The 21,936-nt window shown below is 47.9% G+C and overlaps 1 protein-coding gene across 1 annotated transcript in view; it reads left to right on the top strand.

Moving 5' to 3' along the window:
• The window catches only part of ST8SIA2 (ST8 alpha-N-acetyl-neuraminide alpha-2,8-sialyltransferase 2), a 61,700-nt gene that overhangs the window by 38,244 nt on the left and 1,520 nt on the right, over nucleotides 1-21,936 (top strand). The window contains exons 3-5 of the mRNA XM_067030712.1: nucleotides 501-629; nucleotides 5,023-5,280; nucleotides 9,466-9,759. Coding sequence (XP_066886813.1) covers nucleotides 501-629; nucleotides 5,023-5,280; nucleotides 9,466-9,759 — 681 coding nt within the window. The remainder of the gene's footprint in view (nucleotides 1-500; nucleotides 630-5,022; nucleotides 5,281-9,465; nucleotides 9,760-21,936) is intronic.

Here is a 21,936-nt window from a genome sequence, read left to right as displayed (position 1 = left end):
GAGCACAGATAACTCTGGAACTAGACACGTTTGAAGTGGCATCTTACAAACGAGGGATAATGAGATAAAGCTACATCCCATTTGCCCTAATATGAGTTTTTGTTTCCTCTTTATTAAGTTTGTAAACCATCTTATGATACTTGATTGTTAATGCAACTGCTCTTCGGAGTTTCACAAAAGCGGCTTGAAGAAGTATTACTGTCACGACAGTGACGGCTAGGTTTCACTGGGAGGAAACATCGGGGGCTGGGGGTGGGGAGAAAGATAGTTCATCACCCCCTTCCTGTCTCCCAGAATATATGTAGGTAATACCTGAGGGAGAGAGTTGGTGCATTCTAGAAGATAAATAGACTTCCTTCCCTTCTCAGGTAATAACTGCAATTTTGCTCCTCCGAAGAGGTTTACATTCAAGCTTGTGCAAAAACAAAACTATTAGACTTGTCATTGGCTTGCTAACAGATCATGTCTCCCCACTTCCTCTTTTTTTTTCCCCCTTCCAGAGCTGAAGTTGTAATAAATGGCTCCTCGTCGCCGGCTGTTGTCGACAGAAGTAATGAAGGCTTTAAGCGCAACATCCAACCAGCCTCAGCCAAATGGAGACACAACCAAACACTCTCTCTGAGGATCAGGTAGTGGTAATTACCTCTAGGACAAGAGACAGACTTGGCCTTCTTCGGCACAAGCTGGCAAATTGCCGCTCTCCATCATCTAAAGAAGTCAGGATAGAAACAAAATGTTTACCTCCCGCTGAGGCAGGTTTCATCTCTAAGTGATCAATTGGAAATTAAAACCCCAGGCAAGGGGGCTTCCCTGGTGGCGCAGTGGTTGAGAATCCGCCTGCCGATGCAGGAGATACGGGTTCGTGCCCCGGTCCGGGAGGATCCCACATGCCGTGGAGCGGCTGGGCCCGTGAGCCATGGCCGCTGAGCCTGCGCGTCCGGAGCCTGTGCTCCGCAATGGGAGAGGCCACAACAGTGAGAGGCCCGCGTACCGCAAAAAAAAAAAAAAAAAAAAAAAAAAACCCAGGCAAGACCGGCAGCCCAGCACATGTGTGCGGTGACTCAGGCCGGGGAACTGACAGGAGCAACTGGCTGAGGTCCTGGGTTTGGAGGGAGTGAGGCTCTTGGGTCAGCAGCAGTGAGAGCCTGGGGCGGGGATCACAGATGGCTTCTCCCAGAGGACCCCAAAGCAGCAGTCCTTGCCTGGCATCCATCCCCTTTCAGCAGCGATGGTCCTCCCATTTGTCTTTGGAGAGCTGTCTCCTCCCACAGCCCGTGTGGCTTGAGTAGGCAGCCACTCCCTGATGACATGAAGAAAAGCTACAACTGGGCATCAGGTGACCCAGGAGCCGATGGGACACCTAACCACAAAGGGAGAGGTCTATTTTAGCCAGAGAGCAGCTCTTGTCCTGATCTTTGTAGAGTGTTGTTTCCAGAGCAGTGCAGTCATTGCTGGGTGGCAGGAATGGGGAACTGTAAGGAAGGGATTCCAATGTCAGCACTTGGGCCACTTGACTTTGACAGAGCTGTGATAGACGCAGCAAAGAGTGGTCAGAATAACCTAACCATTCACTTGCAGACATTGTGCTGGGAGCCGGGGGCGCTGACATGAATCAGACATGCTGGCAGGAGGCACAAATGTAAGAAAGATAGAACAGGGCAGTGTGATGTACACATTAGGCGGTGTTGCCTCCTATAAATAGGTGGAGATAGATCATACTGAGGAGAGTACTCCATTTTGTAAGGAGACTAAGAGGTCTGGCCAGGAAAGGCCTGCCAGGAGCAATGGGTTTTGAAGGATAATTAGGAGTTTGCCAGGCACACCAAGCTGCTGCCTGAAGTCTGGTGGGGTTTTTTTGTTGTTGTTTGGTTGTTTGTTTGTTTGTTTGCGGTACGCAGGCGTCTCACTGCCGCGGCCTCTCCCGTTGCGGAGCACAGGCTCCGGACGCGCAGGCTCAGCGGCCATGGCTCACGCGCCCAGCCGCTCCGCGGCATGTGGGATCTTCCTGGACTGGGGCACGAACCTGTGTCCCCTGCATCGGCAGGCGGACTCTCAACCACTGCGCCACCAGGGAAGCCCTGAAGTCTGGTGTTTGTGCTGTGTTGCTGGAGCACCCGTCAGGAGGAGGGAATGGGGGTGATGAGGTCAGTGCAGTAACCGGGACCAGACGGGAAAGCCTTGACTATCACAGCCCACCTTCCCAGCCCATCATCATGGAGAGGAAGCTGAGAACAGGGGGCTGGGGCATGGCGGTCAGCCTTGACCATAGCCACCAAGAGAGTCACCGTACAGAGCAGGGAGCTTCCCCCTTCAGGTGGGCTCACTGTCAAAATGCCCCACCCCCGGGTTCTTGAGGCTTGGATTTGGGGCCTGAGGAAGTGTGGGGAGTAGAGAGGTGTGAGATTGGAGCCCTAGCAGCTGAGAAAGCATCTGAAGGAGCTGACTCCTGTCACCACCATTCCGCCTCCCCTCATTCAGGGCCTCTTCTGAGGGCCCCTGTCTGGGCCCTCGGCCTTCATCTTACACCCCAACAGCTGCTAACCTGCATTACTCATCCCTGGTCAGCAGCCCTGTGGAGCACAAGTCCTCGGACTGCTGTAACAAATTTCCACCAGCTCAGTAGCTTCACGCCAGAGAAATGTATTCCGCTATAGTTCTGGGGGCCAGAATTCTGAGCGCTCCCTCTGAAGGCTCCAGGGGAGAATCTGTCCTTGCCCCTTCCAGCTTCTGCTGGCTCCAGGCATTCCCTGCCATGTAGCCGTGTCACTCCAGTCTCTGCCTTGTCTTCACGTGGCCTTTCGCTCTGTGTCTGGGCACCCCCTCTCCTATCTCTGATAAGGACACTTGTCGTTGGTTTTAGGGCCCATCAGGGTAATCTGGATGATCTCGAGATCCCTAATTTAAATACATTTGCAAAGATGCTGTTTCCAGATAAAGCACCTCACAGGTTCCAGGGTTCGGAGGTGAACATATATTTGGGAGGCCACTATTCACCTCGGCAGGAACAATGCGCCTTCACCCAGGGGGGAAAAGGATTTCCTTCATCTTCCTTCAATTAGTCACCAAAATTATTCATAATAAAGATTCTGTGAGTGATTTGGAATGATGTTTAATAATCAGTAGTAATTTCTCATAATTAGTTAGAAATTAATTCATCCACAGAGGAGTTTATCATCTGTGGGCTTTCTGGGGGCTCTCTTTGCTTTTAAATACTCTGGGGGTAAGTAGTTGCAAAGGTTTCAGCAATTTCCAAACCATATTAGTTTGTAAAGTTGTGTAATCCCGGGTAAAGCACTATAAAAAAAAAAGCAATGTTTTCTGTTGTATCTCTGTTTTCCATCAAGAGATACAAATTATTCATCAAGAGTGGTTTCCCTTGCATGAAAGCACGAGATCCAGATTATTAATAAGGCAAGACCAGTGGAAGAGGAGCATTGTGCCCTGTCAAGCATTCTAGATGCCCCTTGGTGATGCCAGAGGCTCCCAAACCTGGACCCACCTTAGAGTCCCCTGTGGAGCCTTTGAAAGCGTGCTGAGACCCGGGCCACACTCAGAATCAGGATTTCTCAGGCGTCAGCCTGGAGCTTCTGAATTCTTTATAGCTCCCCAAATAATTGAATGTGCATCCTGCTAGGATACACCACAGGTTGTGACCATCTCAGATCACACCGGCTTTCAGGGATCAGTGTTACCATCTGTGCAATGGGTCAGCCACCTTGCAAATCCTCATATTTGCAAAGCGTGTGAAGGTCCTGTTCCTCTGGGCCTTGGTGGAAAAGAACAGCATCATTGTGTCTGTTCTAGATGGGGGCTCACTAGCTGCAGGTAATGAAATTAATTCCAGGTGATCTGGGTACCAGATTTCCTTCTCTGGATGACTTGAATCATTTCTAAAAATCTTTGCAGCAGTTTACATGGTTTTTAAAGTGAAACCTCCAGTTAGGATCCTCACCTTCCTGGGAGCAGGAATAAAACTCCCCTGGTGGTTCTGAGAGGATTCCTATCCCTTTTCTGACCACATCGCATCCCATCTATGTGCTTTGCTAGATGATTCTGGAGCTTTCCCCCTAAATCAAAGTCATGCTGAGGCCTAGAGAGCTGTCTTTTGATCACCTTTGTTCTGAAACAACACAAAGCAACGCTGCTCTGTGGGACCAGAGAGGTATCAATACTTACAAACTCCAAACAAGACAGCAGTGAGGAGGGCCAGGGAGCACACAGCACAGAAAGGACCCGTGCACGGACGGCAGGCCATGTTCGCAGTCCTGCAAACGGGGAGTGGTTGACACACCTCACAGTGTCCACACACCTACTCGCCCCCTGGGAGGCCCCTGTGCCCAGAGAAGGCTTCCAGGGAAGAAAATAGGCCACTGAGGAATGAGGGACACCTGTCATTCCGGTTTCCAGATGCTAATTCAGGACTGCCTGTCAGGTGGTGGCCCTGAATCCCACTCAGAGAGGGGAGTATGACATAGGATGACCATGGTCTGGGTTTGCCCAAGACTCAGGTACAGTTTGTCCCTGGGGTACAGGCTTTCAGTCTAAGACCATGCTTTCCTAGGCAAACCAGGATGGCAGGTCACCCTTCCTTCCAGGGCCCTTCATGATGAGCTCACATTCAGTCCTGATGAAGTCATTTCCCAGGGCAGGTAGCCTATCTCCTAGAAGGAGGACCAGATCGGCCTCTGGGTCGTGTTGCCAATCTCTACCCAGAACCAGAGATTGGAGATTCTCCAGTCAAGCACATAGATGGGATGAGATGTGGTCAGAAAAAGGATAGAAATCCTCTCAGAATTACCAGGGAAGTTTTATTCCTGCCCCTCGGAAGGTGAGGATCCTAACTGGAGATTTTACTTTAAAATCTGTGTAACCAGAGATTCTCAGAGGGCATCTGACCTCTAGCTGCCCCTGTGTGCTGGGCTGCATCAGCCCTGCAGGGTGACCAAGGAGAGGAAAATCCGGGTTGGCAAAGGGCAGGTAGCAACAGGAGACTTTTTCCTCATGTGTGTTTGGTTTTCGTAGGAAGCAAATCTTAAAGTTCTTGGATGCTGAAAAGGACATTTCTGTCCTCAAGGGGACCCTGAAACCCGGAGATATTATTCATTACATCTTTGACCGAGACAGCACAATGAACGTGTCCCAGAACCTCTATGAGCTCCTCCCCAGAACCTCTCCACTGAAGAACAAGCACTTCGGGACTTGTGCCATCGTGGGCAACTCCGGGGTCTTGCTGAACAGCGGCTGTGGGCAGGAGATTGACACACACAGCTTTGTCATCAGGTAACCGCAGTAGGTGCCCTGGACACAAAGTGACAGGCATATTTAAGTTGAGCACTGCCAGTTGTCCCAAAAGGTTGAAACAAGATTAGTTGGGTGAGTCCCCTTTCTCAACCTTGACTGTCCATTAGAATTGCTCGGTAACCTTGGAAAGTTCCAATGTCCAGACCAACTAAGTCCATCTGAGGGGTGGGGGCATGTAGCCCAGAGATCCTGAGGGCTTCTGGTGTACAGCCAAGATTTTTTTTTTAAACATCTTTATTGGAGTATAATTGCTTTACAATGTTGTGTTAGTTTCTGCTGTATAACAAAGTGAATCAGCTATACATATACATATATCCCCATATCTCCTCCCTCTTGAGTCTCCCTCCCACCCACCCTATCCCACCCCTCTAGGTGGTCACAAAGCACCGAGCTGATCTCCCTGTGCCATGCGGCTGCTTCCCACTAGCTATCTATTTTACATTTGGTAGTGTATATATGTCCATGCCACTCTCTCACTTTGTCCCAGCTTACCCTTCCCCGTCCCCGTGTCCTCAAGTCCATTCTCTATATCTGTGTCTTTATTCCTGTCCTGCCCCTAGATTCTTCAGAATCTTTTTTTTTTTACATTCCATATATATGTGTTAGCATACGGTATTTGTATGACAGTCTCTAAGTCCATCCACCTCACTACAAATAGCTCAATTTCCTTTCTTTTTATGGCTGAGTAATATTCCATTGTATATATGTGCCACATCTTCATTATCCATTCCTTTGTCGATGGACACTTGGGTTGCTTCCATGTCTGGCTATTGTAAATAGTGCTGCAATGAATGTTGTGGTACATGACTCTTTTTGAATTATGGTTTTCTGAGGGTATATGCCCAGTAGTGGGATTGCTGGGTCATATGGTAGTTCTATTTTTAGTTTTTTAAGGAACCTCCATACTGTTCTCTATAGTGACTGTATCAATTTACATTCCCACCAACAATGCAAGAGGGTTCCCTTTTCTCCACACCCTCTCCAGCTTTTATTGTTTGTAGATTTTTTGATGATAGCCATTCTGACCAGTGTGAGGTGATACCTCATTGTAGTTTTGATTTGCATTTCTCTAATGATTAACGATGTTGAGCATTCTTTCATGTGCTTCTTGGCCATCTGTATATCTTCTTTGGAGAAATGTCTGTTTAGGTCTTCTGCCCATGTTTGGATTGGGTTGTTTGTTTTTTTGGTATTGAGCTGCATGAGCTGCTTGTACATTTTGGAGATAAATCCTTTGTCAGTTGCTTCGTTTGCAAATATTTTCTCCCATTCTGAGGGTTGTCTTTTTATCTTGTTTATGGTTTCCTTTGCTGTGCAAAAGCTTTTTTAAGTTTCATTAGGTCCCATTTGTTTATTTTTGTTTTTATTTCCATTTCTCTAGCAGGTGGGTCAAAAAGGATCTTGTACAGCCAAGATTGAGAACCGTTGGTCTAGAACAGAGGCAGGCAGACTATGGCCCATAACCTGTTTTTATCAATAAGGTTTTACTGAAACACAGCCATGCCCATTCATTCTTATATCCTCAGTGGCTGCTTTCTCACTGCGATGTAGAGTTGAATTAGTTGTACAGAGTTGAAGACTTGCAACAGAGGGAGCAGATAGCCCACAAGCCTAAAATATTTATTATCTGGCCCTTTGCAGAAAAAGTTTGCTGACCCCTGGATAGAGCCCAGTACAAAAGGTTGGTTAAAAAAGTCTCCTGGGCTGGCCAGTTGTTGCCCCAAGTTTGGAAAACTCTTTTAAGGTGTACTCTACTAGTACCTTTATTCTCCTGTAGGCAAAATCTCGGAAGTGAGGGGGCGACAGAGAAACTTGTATTTGTACTTGACCATCATTCTCTCCAAAGAGAGAATGAGCTCTCATTCTCATTTCTCATTTTCCAGTCGCCTGGGTACACGTTTGGACACAGTTACTCACAGCCCTGATACCTGACCCAAACCCAACTCAAAAACAAGGCCTTGCTGTCCCCTGGTCAAAAGTAGGACACACAGAGCTTCGAGTTTCATCCCAAACAGCGCCCCAGCACTGGCAGAACCGCATCTCACGTTTCTATCGTGACTCTCTTGACACAAAGAGAGCCTTGTCCCAGGCTTTGGGAAGCGGCCTTATCACAGAGCTCCCTGGACCTCAGGACGTGGGATTAGATGGTATGCTGACTCCTGCATCCACTGTGATGCACGAGCTGCTGCAGCCCAGCAGCCAAGCTTGCTTTAGTTTGTTGTCTTTTGCCAGGTTCTGTCTGTGCCTGGCGTACCCAGTGGTTCAGTCCTGTTTCTCAAAGCTCTCCAGTCGAAAAATTGGGGAGGGAGGGGAGAGGGGAGAGGAGAAGGGAAGTGGCAGGTTTGTCTGATGAGAAGCCAGAGAAGGGGTGAGGGTAGTTGGGGAGGGCGTTAAAGGTATGGTCATCAGGCAAAAGCTGACCCTGGCAGGGTCTGATCACCTCCTGGGGAGCCTGGCAGAGTTGAAGGCGACCTTCCTGACCTGGTTTCCATATTGAGTGTTCAGTGCTCCACCCAGCCCTGCCCCAGGATTTCCAGAGGCACAGCAGGTTCTAACCAACAGTTTTTTGTTTTGCTTTGTTTTGTTTTTTTGACACTTACACAGCAAGATGAGTGGTATGATGTCGGGAGCCCAGTCTTGGCTCTGCTGCCCATCTGTCATGTGACTTGGAGTGCGTCACTCCCCTTTCTGGGCCTCAGTTTCATCATCTGTAACCTGGGCGGTTGGGCTGGCGGTCTCTGAAGTCCTTCCATTAGGCTCTAGCCCAGTGTCTCAGAACATAACCAGCGTATGAATCACCTGAGCTTATCAAGAGGCAGAGTCATCAGGTCTGGGGTGGGGCCTGAGACTCTGCATTTCTAATACCCTTGTGCCGATGGGTGGACCACGCTTTGAGAGGCATGGCCACAGCATGCTCTGCCTCTCCCAGGACTCACGTCCGCAACTGTCCACATGCACTTGGAAAAGAGGCACCTGAAACACCACGGGCGAGAGCCACTTAGAACAATGTGTGGCTGTACTTTGACCTTTACTCTATGGCTCTCACGGATCTGCACGTCTGTGGGGCCGACTTGCGTGGTCTTTCAGGACAAAAGTCACATGGCGCCACTGTGTACAGACCCCCACTGGCTGCCAGGTGGCAGCATCCCTGACACACAGGCCCTTTGCTATCTCACCTGCTTGCCTCTCTCACCTCATCTCCTCCACACAATATGCCCCCATCAGAGCAAATCACCTGCCTTCCCCTAAGTACCCACACTGCTTCATACCCCTAGGCCCCTGTGATACATTTATTGGGCCTAAAATGCCATAGCATGATGTGTCCTAAACTGCCTGGTTATAAGACTAAATATCAATTCCTCAGCTCACCTGCTGAATCTGGACCTCCAGGTGAGGGACCTGGGGATTCTGTATTTTTAACCACTGCCTGAGGTGATTTTTCTGCTCTTGTAAGCTCAAGAAACACTCTCCTGAGGTGCCTTATCCACAAATGGGCTTCAGCTCTTCCATCCTTCCAGACTTCCCGTGATGGTCACCACCTCAGGAAGACCACCCGATGCTCCTCTTCCCCATGAGGATGATGATAACAGTTAACATGTACTGAGCTCTCACTGTGGTCCAGCAGCATTCTAAGTACTGGGTGTCTAGGGACTGCCTTAATCCCTGGGAGGGGATGCTGTTGTGAGCTCCATCATCGCCAAAAAAAAAAAAACTGTTGTGGCTATTCCTTAGCCAGGAGGAAGCTCTCAGAAAGCACAGAGAGGTTGATCAGGTTACCTAGAATCACACAGGTAGAAAGTATCAGAGCTGAATTCTGAACCCAGGAGTGTGTCTTCAGAGCCCTCACTCTGTCACCTAATGTGACCAGGTCACACCTGCCTATAGTGTGGTCATCTTGTGGGCTGAGGGCTGACTTACAGGCAGGCATTGTACAACCCCGGGGCCCAGCAAGGTTCTATGTATGTGCGAAGGGCCCAGTAAATATGTGTCAGGAGAAAAAGGAACAGGGATGCCAGGAGGGCCTGGTGAATTCAGGAAGATGCCCTGGGTCTTTGTTTGGGGATGAGGAGGATGCAGGGAGAGATAAAGGATGGCTAAAGTTAAGTATAAGCAGCAGTGCCTCAGCTTTCCCAAAAGGACCATCGCTGCCTTTTCCTCCGGCAGGTGCAACCTGGCCCCGGTGCAGGAGTACGCCCGGGATGTGGGGCTCAAGACAGACCTGGTGACCATGAACCCCTCCGTCATCCAGCGGGCCTTTGAGGACTTGGTCAACGCCACGTGGCGGGAGAAGCTGCTGCAGAGGCTGCACAGCCTGAACGGCAGCATCCTGTGGATCCCCGCGTTCATGGCCAGGGGCGGCAAGGAGCGGGTCGAGTGGGTCAACGAGCTCATCCTGAAGCACCGCGTCAACGTGCGTACTGCATACCCCTCTCTGCGCCTGCTGCACGCCGTCCGCGGGTGAGCAGCCACGGGGTGCGGGGGGGGGGTGCTTGAGAGGCAGTTTTCCTTTCCCAGGGGCATTGGCAGCCCAGCTCCACCACTCACTCGTTGTCTGACCTCTGCAAGCCACCTGGCCTTTCTGGGCCTCCCTTCCTGGAGATGTGAGTCGGCAAATGTGTGGCATGTGGCGTGCCAGTTCTGAGCAATCTGTTGCCCCCACCCAGAGAGCTGTGTGGAGAACGATCCTCGGACAGCCACTGTGTTGAGGAGAAACTGTAAGGGGGCAAAAAGGAAAGCAGGAATAGCTGTTGGGAAGCGGTTGCAAGAGTCCAGGTTGGGAATCACTGTGGCTTAGACTGGGACAGTGGTAGTAGATAGGCAACACTTTAGTCAGATTTGCTAGAACATTTGGAGCAGAGGCAGCAGGATTTGCTAATGGATTCTGTTTAAGGACCTCAAGGGGGTGAGAGAAAGAGGGAAATCCAGGATGACTGTCAGGGTTAGAGTTGGGGCAGATGTGTGGACAGCGGTGCCATTCTCTGTGATGGGAGAGTCTGCAAGAAGTCTGTGTGTGTTTGGGCATGTTGAGGAAGAGAGCTCTTTCTTGGGCATATTAAGTGTGAGATACCTGTTACAAATACACCCCATGACACTCCTGACTGCCAGCTTGGCCCTTGCATCCAGTGGTCCATCCAACCACCTGGCAGTTCACAATCCTCCTCTGGTGACATAAGACAGTTTCTGGGGGACATTGGAATGATCTTCACTGGGGCCTTAGCCTAACTTGGTGTGACCCTAGGAAGTCCTCTGAGCCACCCAGAAAGGACTCTTGCTGTCTTCATAAAGGTGAACCCCGACCCGAGGCACCCAAGCCTGCAACCAGCACTGGTCTAATTAGGATGGGTATCAATACAGAAACCCATTGCCCTCAAGAAAGACCCAGAGAGACATTCAATGAGAGGCAGCCACATTCATGGCGGATGGAGAAGAGTGATACCTGTATGGACCCAGGCTCACTGGGGCTGCATTCTGTATCCTGGAGGTTGACCTGTCAAGCCTCCCTTTAGCACCCACTTCACCCCCTCGTGGAGCGGGGCTGCTGCAGCAACCCCCATCTCATGGATTTAGGCTCCATGCCTTTAACATTTTTCCTTCCTGGAAGGAGGAAAGTCTTTATGAGGTTTGGAGGTCAGAGGATACAAGGGAAAGAGAAGAAGTGCCCTTTGGTAAAGAGAAAAAAAGTCCCTTGGCTAGGGAATGGGCAACCACCTGGAAGAAACTATGCAGCCGGAGCTATTTCCAGCTATAATTGACTCACTTTCACCTGTCAAAATAGCATTAAGCACCAGTAATAAGCCCTTTAAACAAACAGGCTGTTAATCCTGAGATTGCAACATCTTCCTTTGCAGGAACTCCCGGGAGGAAATACTGCAGGAGAGATGGATGGCAAGGGGTTCTCCTTTTAGCAAGGGGAGGGGACAGGAATGAGGGCTTCAGGGGCCTTGGGATGGATTTCTGACAATGGCCCCCTCCCTCTGTGCGGACACTGGGCCCTGTAAGGTTTGGGTCCAGTAGGGCATCACTGAGAAGGTGGGCAATGTCTGTATTGAGAGGAAGGGCTTGCCTCTGTTCCCACCAGGTGGGAACTTACCTGGTGTTTACTGCAAGAGGAAGAATGAGCTGGTGAGGGATGCAGAACAAAGGCATCTGAGAAAACAGCAAGGGGTCATAGAGAAGAAGGCTGAGGAGGAACCTGGCTAAGAGGCAATCTGGCCTAGCATCAAGAACATGAGCTTTGGAGGTAGGGACACCTGGGTTCACATCCCAGCTCCATTACTCCCTTGGTTGTATAACATCCTTGACCAGGTGGTTTGTCTCCTGTGCCCTGCTTTCTCTATTTATACTGGGGAGCAATACCTACGACAGAATGTGTGTCCTGTGCCAATTCAGGGGAGACAGACAATCAGTCATAACTACTGTGATCATGGCAGCTGCCACCAACCACCAACCAAGGGATTAAACTTGTCCAACCACCAGCCAAGGGATTAGACTTGTCCTGTAGACTCAAGAGGTAGAAGTAGGACCCAGAGGGTGAAATCACTGGGAGGGAAATTTATTTAGGCTCCATTTAATAAAGGAGTCTATAGAACAATGGACTAAGTCAAATTCACCTGTCAGGAGTTCTTTACCTCAAAGTTCCAATATGGGTTGTAGTTTGCAGAATAATCTTATTTCCTTATTAAAAATCTGTTGTCCAATAAACACCCCATTTATGGGGTGGAACAGGATAAACACTTTTTTATTGTGGTAAAATATGCACCACATAAAATTTACCATTTTAACCATTTTCAACTGTACAGTTCAGTAGTGTTAAGTATTTTCACATTGTTGTGAAAAAGATCTCCAGAACTTTTTCTTCATGCAAATCCAAAACTCTGTACTGATTAAACACAAGTCCCCTTTTCCTCACATATCCAACCCCTGGTAACTACCATTCTACTTCTGTTTCTATGATTTTGGCTACTTTAGATACCTCATATAAGTAAAGTAATATAGTATTTGCTTCTTTGTGACTGGCTTATTTCACTTAATGTAATGTCCAAAGTTTCATCCATGTTGTAGCATGTGTCAGAATTTCCTTCCTTTTGAAGGCTGAATAATATACTATTGTATGTATATGCCATGTTTTGTTTACCCATTCATCCATCAATGGACATTTGTGTTGCTTTTACCTCTTGACTCTTGTGAATAGTGCTGCTATGAACATGGGTCTGCGAATAGCTCTTTGAGATCCTGCTTTCAATTCTTTTGGATATACACTCAGAAATGGAACTGTTGAATCATACCATAGTTCTATTTTTAATTTTTTAAGGAGCCGCCATACTGTTTTCCATAGTGGCAGCACCATTTTACAATCTACCAACAGTGTACAAGAGTTCCAGTTTCTCCATATTCATCCAACACTTGTTATTCAATTTATCCACATCCTGGCCAACACTCATTATTTTGTTTTTTTGATAGTATAGCCCATTGAAACCATTTTAAAGTGTACAATTCACTTAGAAGAAATTCACTCTTATAGGAAAACATAGGAAATCTCCTTATGACCTTGGGTTTGGCAATGGTTTCTTAAGTATGACACCAAAAACACAGGTAACAACAACAGCAACAAACTACAAAATAGATAAAAATGGACTTCATCAAAATTAAAACTCTTCGTGTGCCAAAAAGGCAATATATCAAGAGAGTTAAAAAGCTACCCATAGAATAGGAGAAAATATTTGCAAATCGTATTATCTAATAAGGGATTAATATCCAGAATATATAGAGACCTCCTATAACTCAATGACACACAAAAAAATCAAACAACCCAATTCAACAATGTCCAAAGGACTTGAATAGACATTTCTCCAAAGTAGATATACAAGTGGCTGATAAGCACATGAAAAGGTACTCAACATCACTGATCACTAGGGAAATATAAGACAAAACGGCAATGCGTTACAACTTCACACCCGCTAGAATGGCTATTATCAAAACAGTGGAAAATAACAAGTGTGAGGAAATTAGAATCCTTGTGCTTGTTGATGAGAATGTCAAGTGGGAATTGACTTTGAGCACGCTAGTGTCTTCACTTTACAAATGAGGAACTTGATGACCAGGCAAGTTGGGTGATTTGTATGAGGTCACCCAGCCAGTAAGAGTCACAACCATGAATTTAACCACATTGTCTCACTTTAATGCAATGCACCAGATGCAGCAGAAATTCACACCCACCGAGTTCTGGATTTGGGAGTGCTGTGAGCTCAGGGGGCTGGGAGCTGCTGCCCTGAAAACGTGGTGTTAAGAGACTGCAGTGGATAGCAGCGTCAAGACTCCACCTGCACAGCACCATTATCGCAAGCACAGGGCAGCTTCCCCACCAAGCAGAACAAGCAGGAAGGTCAGGACACCTAAGAACAGCCTTATAAGATAGATAACTGTAGCCATCCCCATTTTACTCATAAGGAAACAGGCTCAGGAATGTGAAGAGGATTGCCCAAAATCACTCAGATAGGAAGAGGGGGATTAGAATCCACATGTAGAGGCTTCAAAGTCTCTGCTTTTCCCACTGCCACCTGCCTTCCCATATCCTTGACACATAGACTGACCACTGTCTGTTGACTGTTGATGCCCCAAAGACACTAGTTGATTAGGTTAATGTTGACTTCATGGAGATCTTTAAGAACAGGCCACCAGCATCCTGTCCTGCCAACTGTCCCCATTTTTACAGTGACTTACATGAAGGCATCATTTGTCTGCTTAGCAAATTCACAGGTGATGTGACTTTTGGGGAATTCCCAATATTGGGGGCCTCAGAGTTGAATCCAAATTTCTCTTGACAGGCTGAAACAACGAGCCAATCTAAGAGGAAGAAATTTCATATGAATGCATGCAAGATTCTGTACTTGGGTTCCAAACAGTTGTACAGGTAAAGAGGGATAAACAGTACCAACCATCAGCAGATGTGTGGTTGCTCAAAGGGATAATGTGATCTTAGCATTACACGTCCACAGCAATGGATGGATGGGTAACATCTTTGAGAGTCAGGGAGGTCAGCGATGGCCCTGTTGGAGAACCACATTCAGTTTGGGGTACCAGGCTGGAGAGGGGCCACAGTGGCAAAGAAATTCAAAAGTTGAAAGGATTTGGGAAGAGAAGTCACCAAGGAGTATGAGAGCAATCTTTCTTATTCAGCAAATACTTACAGGCACCTCAAGGGTTCCAGGCCTGTGCTGGGGGAACACAAAAATCAATAAATCAAGGCTCCCGCCCTTGAAGGGCTTGCAGATTTGGGCTGTGAGTCTCCAGGTATGAACTAGGGTCGGGAAAGGATCTAGAGTAAGTCTGGTTTCCTCTGGACACTGGGAAGAACATTCCAACAAATAAAGATCATCTGAAATGAGCATAGTTGCCTCTTAGGAATGGATGAATTCTGCATTCTTGGAGATGTCCAGACAGCAAGGGATGCCCCTTACTGGGCTTCGGAGAAGGAAATACGTATTATACAGTTAGGGTGTTCGTTTGCTAGGGCTGCTGTAACAAAGTACCACAGGCTGGGTGGCCTAAAGAACAGAAATGTATTGCCCTACAGTTCTGGAGGCTAGAAATCCTTCTGGGGCCTCTGAGGGAAGAATCTCTTCCAGGCCTCTCTCTTTGGCTTGTAGATGGCCATCTTCCTCATTCTCCCTGTGTGCCTGTCTGTCTCCAGATTTAAGGACATCAGTTATATTGGATTAGAACTCACTCTAGTAGCCTCATTTTAACTTGGTTGTCTCTGTAAAGACCCTTATCTCCAAAGGTCACATTCTGAAGTACCGGAAGTTATGACTTCAACATATGAGTTTCGAGGGGATGCAATTCAGCCTTTAACAGTTGGGCTAGATAGTACCCACCCACCCCCACCCCCGACAGAGAGCCTTTGATTCAACACACCTGTGCTCGGAGAATCTCTACCCACCACGTACTCTCAAGATTCCTGCCATCTGTGGCAGTTATTGGTCCTGGATATTGCAGGGGAGTGGGAAGCGTGGGGAAGAGACACTGAGCAGGAGGCCTGCCCTTCGACACTCACTGCCCCTGACCCAACCTGGCTTCCAGGAGCTTCTGGCTCTGCCGGCCCTCAGGGTGGCACAGTGCCCTGGCTGGCTGTTGGCAAGGGGCGTGAGCAATGGAGGGGAAGGACACCCAGGCAATTGAATTTGGCTGCAGGAAGTGGGAAGCTCTTGTCAGCAGCTGGTAGTGAATGGCTTTAATTCAGTTACCACAATGGGGAAAGCTGGGACCTACAGAGAGGGCTGCCCTCGGGCAGGAAAGCAGCTCTCTGGCTGGCCTGTGTAGCCAGCCGCCCAGCCCACAAGCCTAGGGCACAGGAGGCCTGTGAATTCATGCTTAATTAGGCATCAGGAGTGCTGAGCCTAGGCCCTCGGAAGGCACTGATCCAGCGAGCACCCCTGCCAGGGCTGGAGCAGCGGCTCGGCAAAGTAGGCCTTGCTGCCTTGTCAGAGGGGAACAGAACCTGAGGCTGGAGGGCAGGTCCAGGGGGTGAGAGGAAGCAGGGTGCAGGGCGGCAGGGGAGAGACCAGCTCAGGCTGGAGGGGGCCCCTCCCAGACATGCCTATCAGAGTCCGCAGAGCACGTCTCCAGGGCCGGTCACAGGAGTTGAGGACCAGTCTCCTCCAGTAGACACGGAGTGTGGAAGTGCATTGCATGGTGGTGTTACCTAAAGAAAGGGAGGAAGGTCTGGGGTGTTAAAGCACAGATGGCATTGGTCATTTTTAATGGATTGTCTCCATTTTTTAAAAAATAGCAATGGACATAGTCAAAAGAATAAGCCAAATAGTATGGAAGGATTTCAAGAGAAAAGTGAGCCCTCTTCCACAGAAGCAGCCTATTAAACTGGTTTTTCTATGTGTATCCTTCCAGAAATATGCACTTTCACACCTAAGGGAGCATGTTTTAAGTACTGCACTTTGCTAAATTCCGGAAATTATTCCATATCGACATGCAACACCTCATTCTCCTTCACAGCTGCCTAACACTCCACCATGTCTGGACCATAATTTCTGTTAGCAGAAGACATCAGTGAGCATCACAGGCTTTTTCAGTCTTCTGCTGGTATGATCAGTATTACAGCAATTGCCCTGGACTGGCATCTACACACACATGTATATATATAGTCTTGCTTTTTAGATGTGCCATTGCTAAAAAAGAGAGATGGATATATGCTATATGCATTGTTAGTTTTCATAGAGATTGCCAAATTGCCCACCACAGAGGTATGTACCAATTTACACTTCCACCTATGATTATTGAAAATACCTGTTTTCCCATAACCTCCTCAACATGATGTGTTATCAACAACTATTATCTCTGACAATCTGGTGAAAAATGGCATCTCGTTGTGTGAAATTGAGTTCCTTTAATTATGAATGAGGTTAAATATAACTTTTTGTGTCTTTGTTAGTGGCCTCAGTTTAGATTCCAGAATCTAGCCAGAAGGTTTAAACTCCCAAGAAGTGGTCTTGCTGAGTCCCTGCAGGGCCTCTAGCGACAGAAACGATACCTGTGTGGGAGCTGCAGTCTCTAGATGCCCTGGGGCCACCCCCACTTGTAGCAGGAGGAATGCCTTAAGTAACCAGCATCATGGTTTTTCCTTCTTTCTTTTGGCAACATACTGTCTAGGATGCTGTTAGCCCACCTTTCACATGTGAGAACCCAGTGCCTGCCTAGAAGGGTTTAGGGTAAGGCCAGGCTCCTTCCACCTCTCCTGCCAGTGCCCCTGAAGGAAGACATTAACCCCTACTTGCTAATCTTTGCTCACTGCTTCATTAAACAAAGATCTGTGAAGCACCCACTCTCTGGGTGGGCTATGCTCGGATCTGGGGTTACACGGAAGCAAGAAGTCAACCCACTTGCTCATAGAAGTTTAAATTGTAGAGGAGGAGGAAGACAAGTAAACAAATCGTTATAGCATGGCATGATCAGTGCTAGGATAGGAAAAGAACAACATACAGGACACAAAACCATCCAGGCAGGTCCTAGAAGGCTTCCTTCAGGGAAGCTGAGAAGGAGTTGTCATCGAGGAGAAGTAGGAGGTGGTGGTGTCCTGGAAGAAACCAGAAGTTTCTGGTGGCAGTGTGGCTGTGCATGCCAGGTGGTGGAAGGGATTTCAGGCCCAAATCTCAAGGGCTTCACAAGTTGGGCTGAGGCTGCTGGATGTTATCCTGTGGAACCCAGGAGTCATGGGGGAGCTTTTGGTGGCATGGTAATACTTGAGGCTAGCCTGGATTACTTGAGTGAGAGCACTGGCTTGGGTAAGCATGGAGGCCTGGGGACCAGGAATCAGCCTCAAGCATCCCCAGGGCTTAGCCAGCTCTGCACACCAGCCCCAAGTTCCCCTGATCTCCAGTTCCACAAAGCTGGGAAGCTACATCCTGAGATACCCCGCAAGACACCAGAGCTCTAACGTGCTCCCAAGGAAAGACAGCAATGGGCTTTGAGGCCCCTGGATCAGAGCCCGGGCTGGTGATGTAGATGATGAGAGAACAGGAGTCTGAGAGCCCTGTTTCTGGCTTTGCTGATGATCCTGTGCAAAGCATCACCAAGAATCCCTCTATGACCACCTGCGAGGCATTCCTGTTCCTAAAGGACGATATGAGCTATATCCCACAAAGTGCTTTCAGCTTCTTAGAGAAAGCCCCTTTGGTCACTTTTTCCAACCATGGCAGCCACCATGCTTGCCACATACCAAGCACAGGAATCCAGGGAGAAGCACAAGTGTGCTTTGGTGATGATTTTGGCAATCTTCATTTATTGCCGTCCATGCTCATAAAATATGGCACTTAATTGTCTTGGCAATTGGGGTGACGAATTTGAAAAATAATTACTGCCTTTTTGGAGATTACTTTGCCTTCTAATTAAAGCCTCCAGACTGGGATATTAAAGGTGCATTGTCAATACAGCATCCTGGATGCACCCAGCTAACCTCGTTTAGGAAGGCAAAATTAATTAGTTTGTGTTTTAACACCCAGCTGTTATCTCAAGGAAAGAAATCGTCTACAAGTCGGCCATGCACACAATCTCTAAATTGGCCAGGGCGACTGAGGAGCGATAAAGGAAATGGAGAGTGATTTGTTCCCGCATAACTGTCAGCTTCTAGAACAAGCTGCTCGTTAAACGGCGCCCCGGTGTCCCTGTCAGACCTCACTCAGGAGCTCTTGTTTACCCACAGAGGCAGAATCGGAAATGAGAGGGTTTCTCCCTGCCACTGAGTTCTCAATTCATTCCGGAGCCTCTTTTGCTGTTCACACCTTTCCCAGTGAGCGATTCTGGGCAGCAGATCTGAGAGGCTGGGCGTTTCTATTCCTCTCCTAGCTGGCCAGAGTCACAAAGCTGCATGCACTGCTAGCTTCCCCCTCTCTCCTTTTCTACTTCTTCCCATTTTTCAATTCCATTTAAGTCCAACGTTGCCGAGCGCCATGGAAGCCAGGATAATCAATTCTAGTTTATGCTACAATAACAATCTACCCTTGTGATTTAGTACAACAGAAGTTTATTTCTCATCCTCGCAAAGTGTGATGTAGGTTGGTTGGAGCTGTGAGTCTAGGATTTAGGCTTCTTTCATCTTAGGCTGACATCATCTTTCCAGGAGGCACTGAGGTTCTCCAAGGCAGGAATAAGCTCTCGGGGAACAGTTGGTCCAGCAGGGACCATTTCCTATTGCAGTCTGTTGGCCAGAACTGGTCATGTGACCCCAGCTCATTTACCAGGGATGCTGAGAGATATAGGCAAGCCCATGGAGGATTGTTTGAGCGATGCTGTCTCTGCCATAGTGCCTTGGCTGCACCACACACTGAGCCAGGTGCCTCTGATGACCCCACAAAGGAGTGTAAGGCATGGCTTCCGCTCTTGGGGAGATCACAGTACAGTTTCAAGTGGGAGTCCAACCCATACAGTAATGAAGGATCAGCTCGGGTTGATAAGCACAATAGGATCCATGGAAACAAAACTCATAATAATAAGGGGGGAATGACTAATTCAGTTTGAGCTAAGAAGAGAGTGGAACAAAGGGGGCATTTCCAGGAAGATGTGATTCACGTGCTTAGTTTGAGGGGGAAAGAAAAAAGAGAGTTCACCAAGAGGACATGTAGGGGAAAGACACATCTATGGGGAGGGCACTGCACTTGTCTGGGTAAACTCAGACCCACCTATGGGCTACTTGGACATTTCCCCACTGATTCAATTCTTCCCTGCCTCTCTCTGAGCAGAGCATCAATGGCTTGAAAAGAAATTTATTTCTGAAAGCCTTACCCTGCTAAGCCCTTGCAATCAGAAAATAAACAAACCTCAAATCCCTAATCTGTCATGTGGCCGTTGTTAGGGCTTGAATTTCTCAGGGAGTGAAGGAGTCTTTGAGATGCTCTCATGAGGGGACACAGCCTGTGGCTCATGTGTCCCTGGATAGTGTCAACAGCAGCTGTAGCCAGCTCATCCCCAACCCGGACAATGCCCCCACCCCCCAGAATCACCATGAAGTGAAAAAAGCCCAAGAACCAGGAGTGGGGAGGCTGCATTTTTATCCAAGCTCTATCTGACCAGCTACGTGAGAGGTTTGCCTCTTCTCAGGCAAGTCACCCTGGATTCTCACTTTTTCCTCTGTAAATTGAAAGAAGAGGACAAGTTCAATCCAGGAGAACTGTGGATTACCCATAGATATGGTCTGTTAACTCACCCAATAGGGACTCACTGAATTAAAAAAAATTTTTTGAAATAGTTGCCAACATTTAAAAATTTGGAGAATTTGTGTTAAAATCCAGATTTCTGATACCTTTGAAAAAATCAGAAAATTTGACATGACCATATAAGACAACAATAAAACCAGCTACCCCTTTAGATGCCACAGTCCCCACCACTCCCTATTGCCTTGGCAACCCAGAGGCCAGTGTCAGTTTTCCTTACACACATGTCCCAACTCCCAGCTCGCTCAGCTATATCCCCTGCCAGGCCGCTGAGCTAGATGAGTTTTCTAGGGCCAATTGTCTTTAAAACTCGATGACTATCCTTTATGCTTACCTTTTCCCCCTCTTTTCTCTAAATAAGTCTCGTTCTTAGGTTCTTTTGGCAGAACCACCTACCAGTTAGAGCAGGGCTTCTTAGCCTTGGCTGCACATTTGAATTACTGGGGGAGGTTTTAAAAATCCCAGCGTTCAGGCTGCACCTGGATGTGGGACCCAGGATGGGTCCTCTTAAAGCTCCAGGCAATTCCAGGGGGCAGCCTAAGTTGAGAACCATTGAGTTAAAGCTGAAAGTGCAATGGACTAGCTCAACAAGGAGTGTGCTCCCCATTATTAGATGTAGTTAAGCCGAGGTGTCAGCTGCTGCTCTTCTGGATTCTTCTCCTCCATGCACTCTTCCTGCCTTCAACCCCCAGGGTCCTCCCAAGCTCAGCTCAGCCCCACTGAGCGTATAGAGTATTGAGGTAGTCTAAGGAAGGGCTTCCTATCTAATAAGGCCCAGTCTCAGCATCAAGCATCCCCCTGAGCCAGCACCATGCCTCCTACATATCAGCTGGGATGAAATTTCTCAACCATGCAGGACAGAAATGATGAAGTTCTGTGGTATGTCCACCAACTCTTTTCCTATTATTTTTTTATTGTGTTTGCAGTTACTAGAGCCATTCTTCTTCCTCTGCCTCTACCCCTCTGTCTGATTCCAGGTTGGAAAATTCAGCAGCAGGGAAGTTTCTTGGCTCAGACAAGATGAAAAAGGAGAGGGCATAAAGAAAGGGGCCTTCAACTGACAGGCTTATGAAACAACAGCAGTTGTGAAAGGGGGCCACCTGCAGTGCCCAGAAGAATCATGTTCACTCTGATTCTGACCGTTGGGGACCACAGACTCCATCATCAATGCTAGCGGGGAGATTCAGATCACTCTGGCCTGACAGACAGGATGGGGTGGGAGGGAGCCTTGAAATAAGTTTTATTATATCCAATAGTATATGATTTACTGAAATTATATGGGTTATTAGGAATCTATAACCTTGTCTGATAGAAAGGCTAATGCCTCCCTCAAAAGCTAAAGGGTTTAAGCTTGAGTCTCTGAAATGTTTGGGGGTTCCTCTTTTGGAGCTGCAGAAGGGAACCTCTTGCAAAAGGAAGGGTGTACTTGGGCTTCTAGAGAAGCTGCCCCCAAACTTTGAGCTAGAAGCACTGTTAATAATGCAAAACAGTTGTAAATTTCAGCAATATGTAAGTGTTCTGTCCAGCATCGTTTTACCTTCTGGCATGAATTTAACTGACATGTGTGATTTTATAGTCTCAGGCATCACTGTGTCGAGGTGCCGTGGGGAACTTCGTTGGCCTGTGCTTTCGATGGGGAGTGGGTGTTTTTCACAGTGGCAAATGGGAGCTCGTGGGATGGGGGCCCACAGAGTGTGTTTGAGTACAGAAAACCACGGACACTGTCTGGTGTAGACACAGTAGTAAGGAGTTTGTGATAGGGAAGTACGGCTTTCCACCAAGGCATATGCATTACATTTAAAAGGGTTCAGCGTTGGATAAGTGGAAGGTTTTACTAGAAATAAAGAGGTTGGACCACGCATCCCAGTGGGTTCTAAATCCAAGTAGGAGAAAAACCATGATGGAAAACAAAAAT

Source organism: Kogia breviceps, chromosome 3 (assembly GCF_026419965.1).
Source record: "Kogia breviceps isolate mKogBre1 chromosome 3, mKogBre1 haplotype 1, whole genome shotgun sequence".
NCBI lineage: Eukaryota > Metazoa > Chordata > Mammalia > Artiodactyla > Physeteridae > Kogia > Kogia breviceps.
Note: the sequence above shows the minus strand (reverse complement) of the source record. Positions and strands in the feature narration are given on the sequence as shown.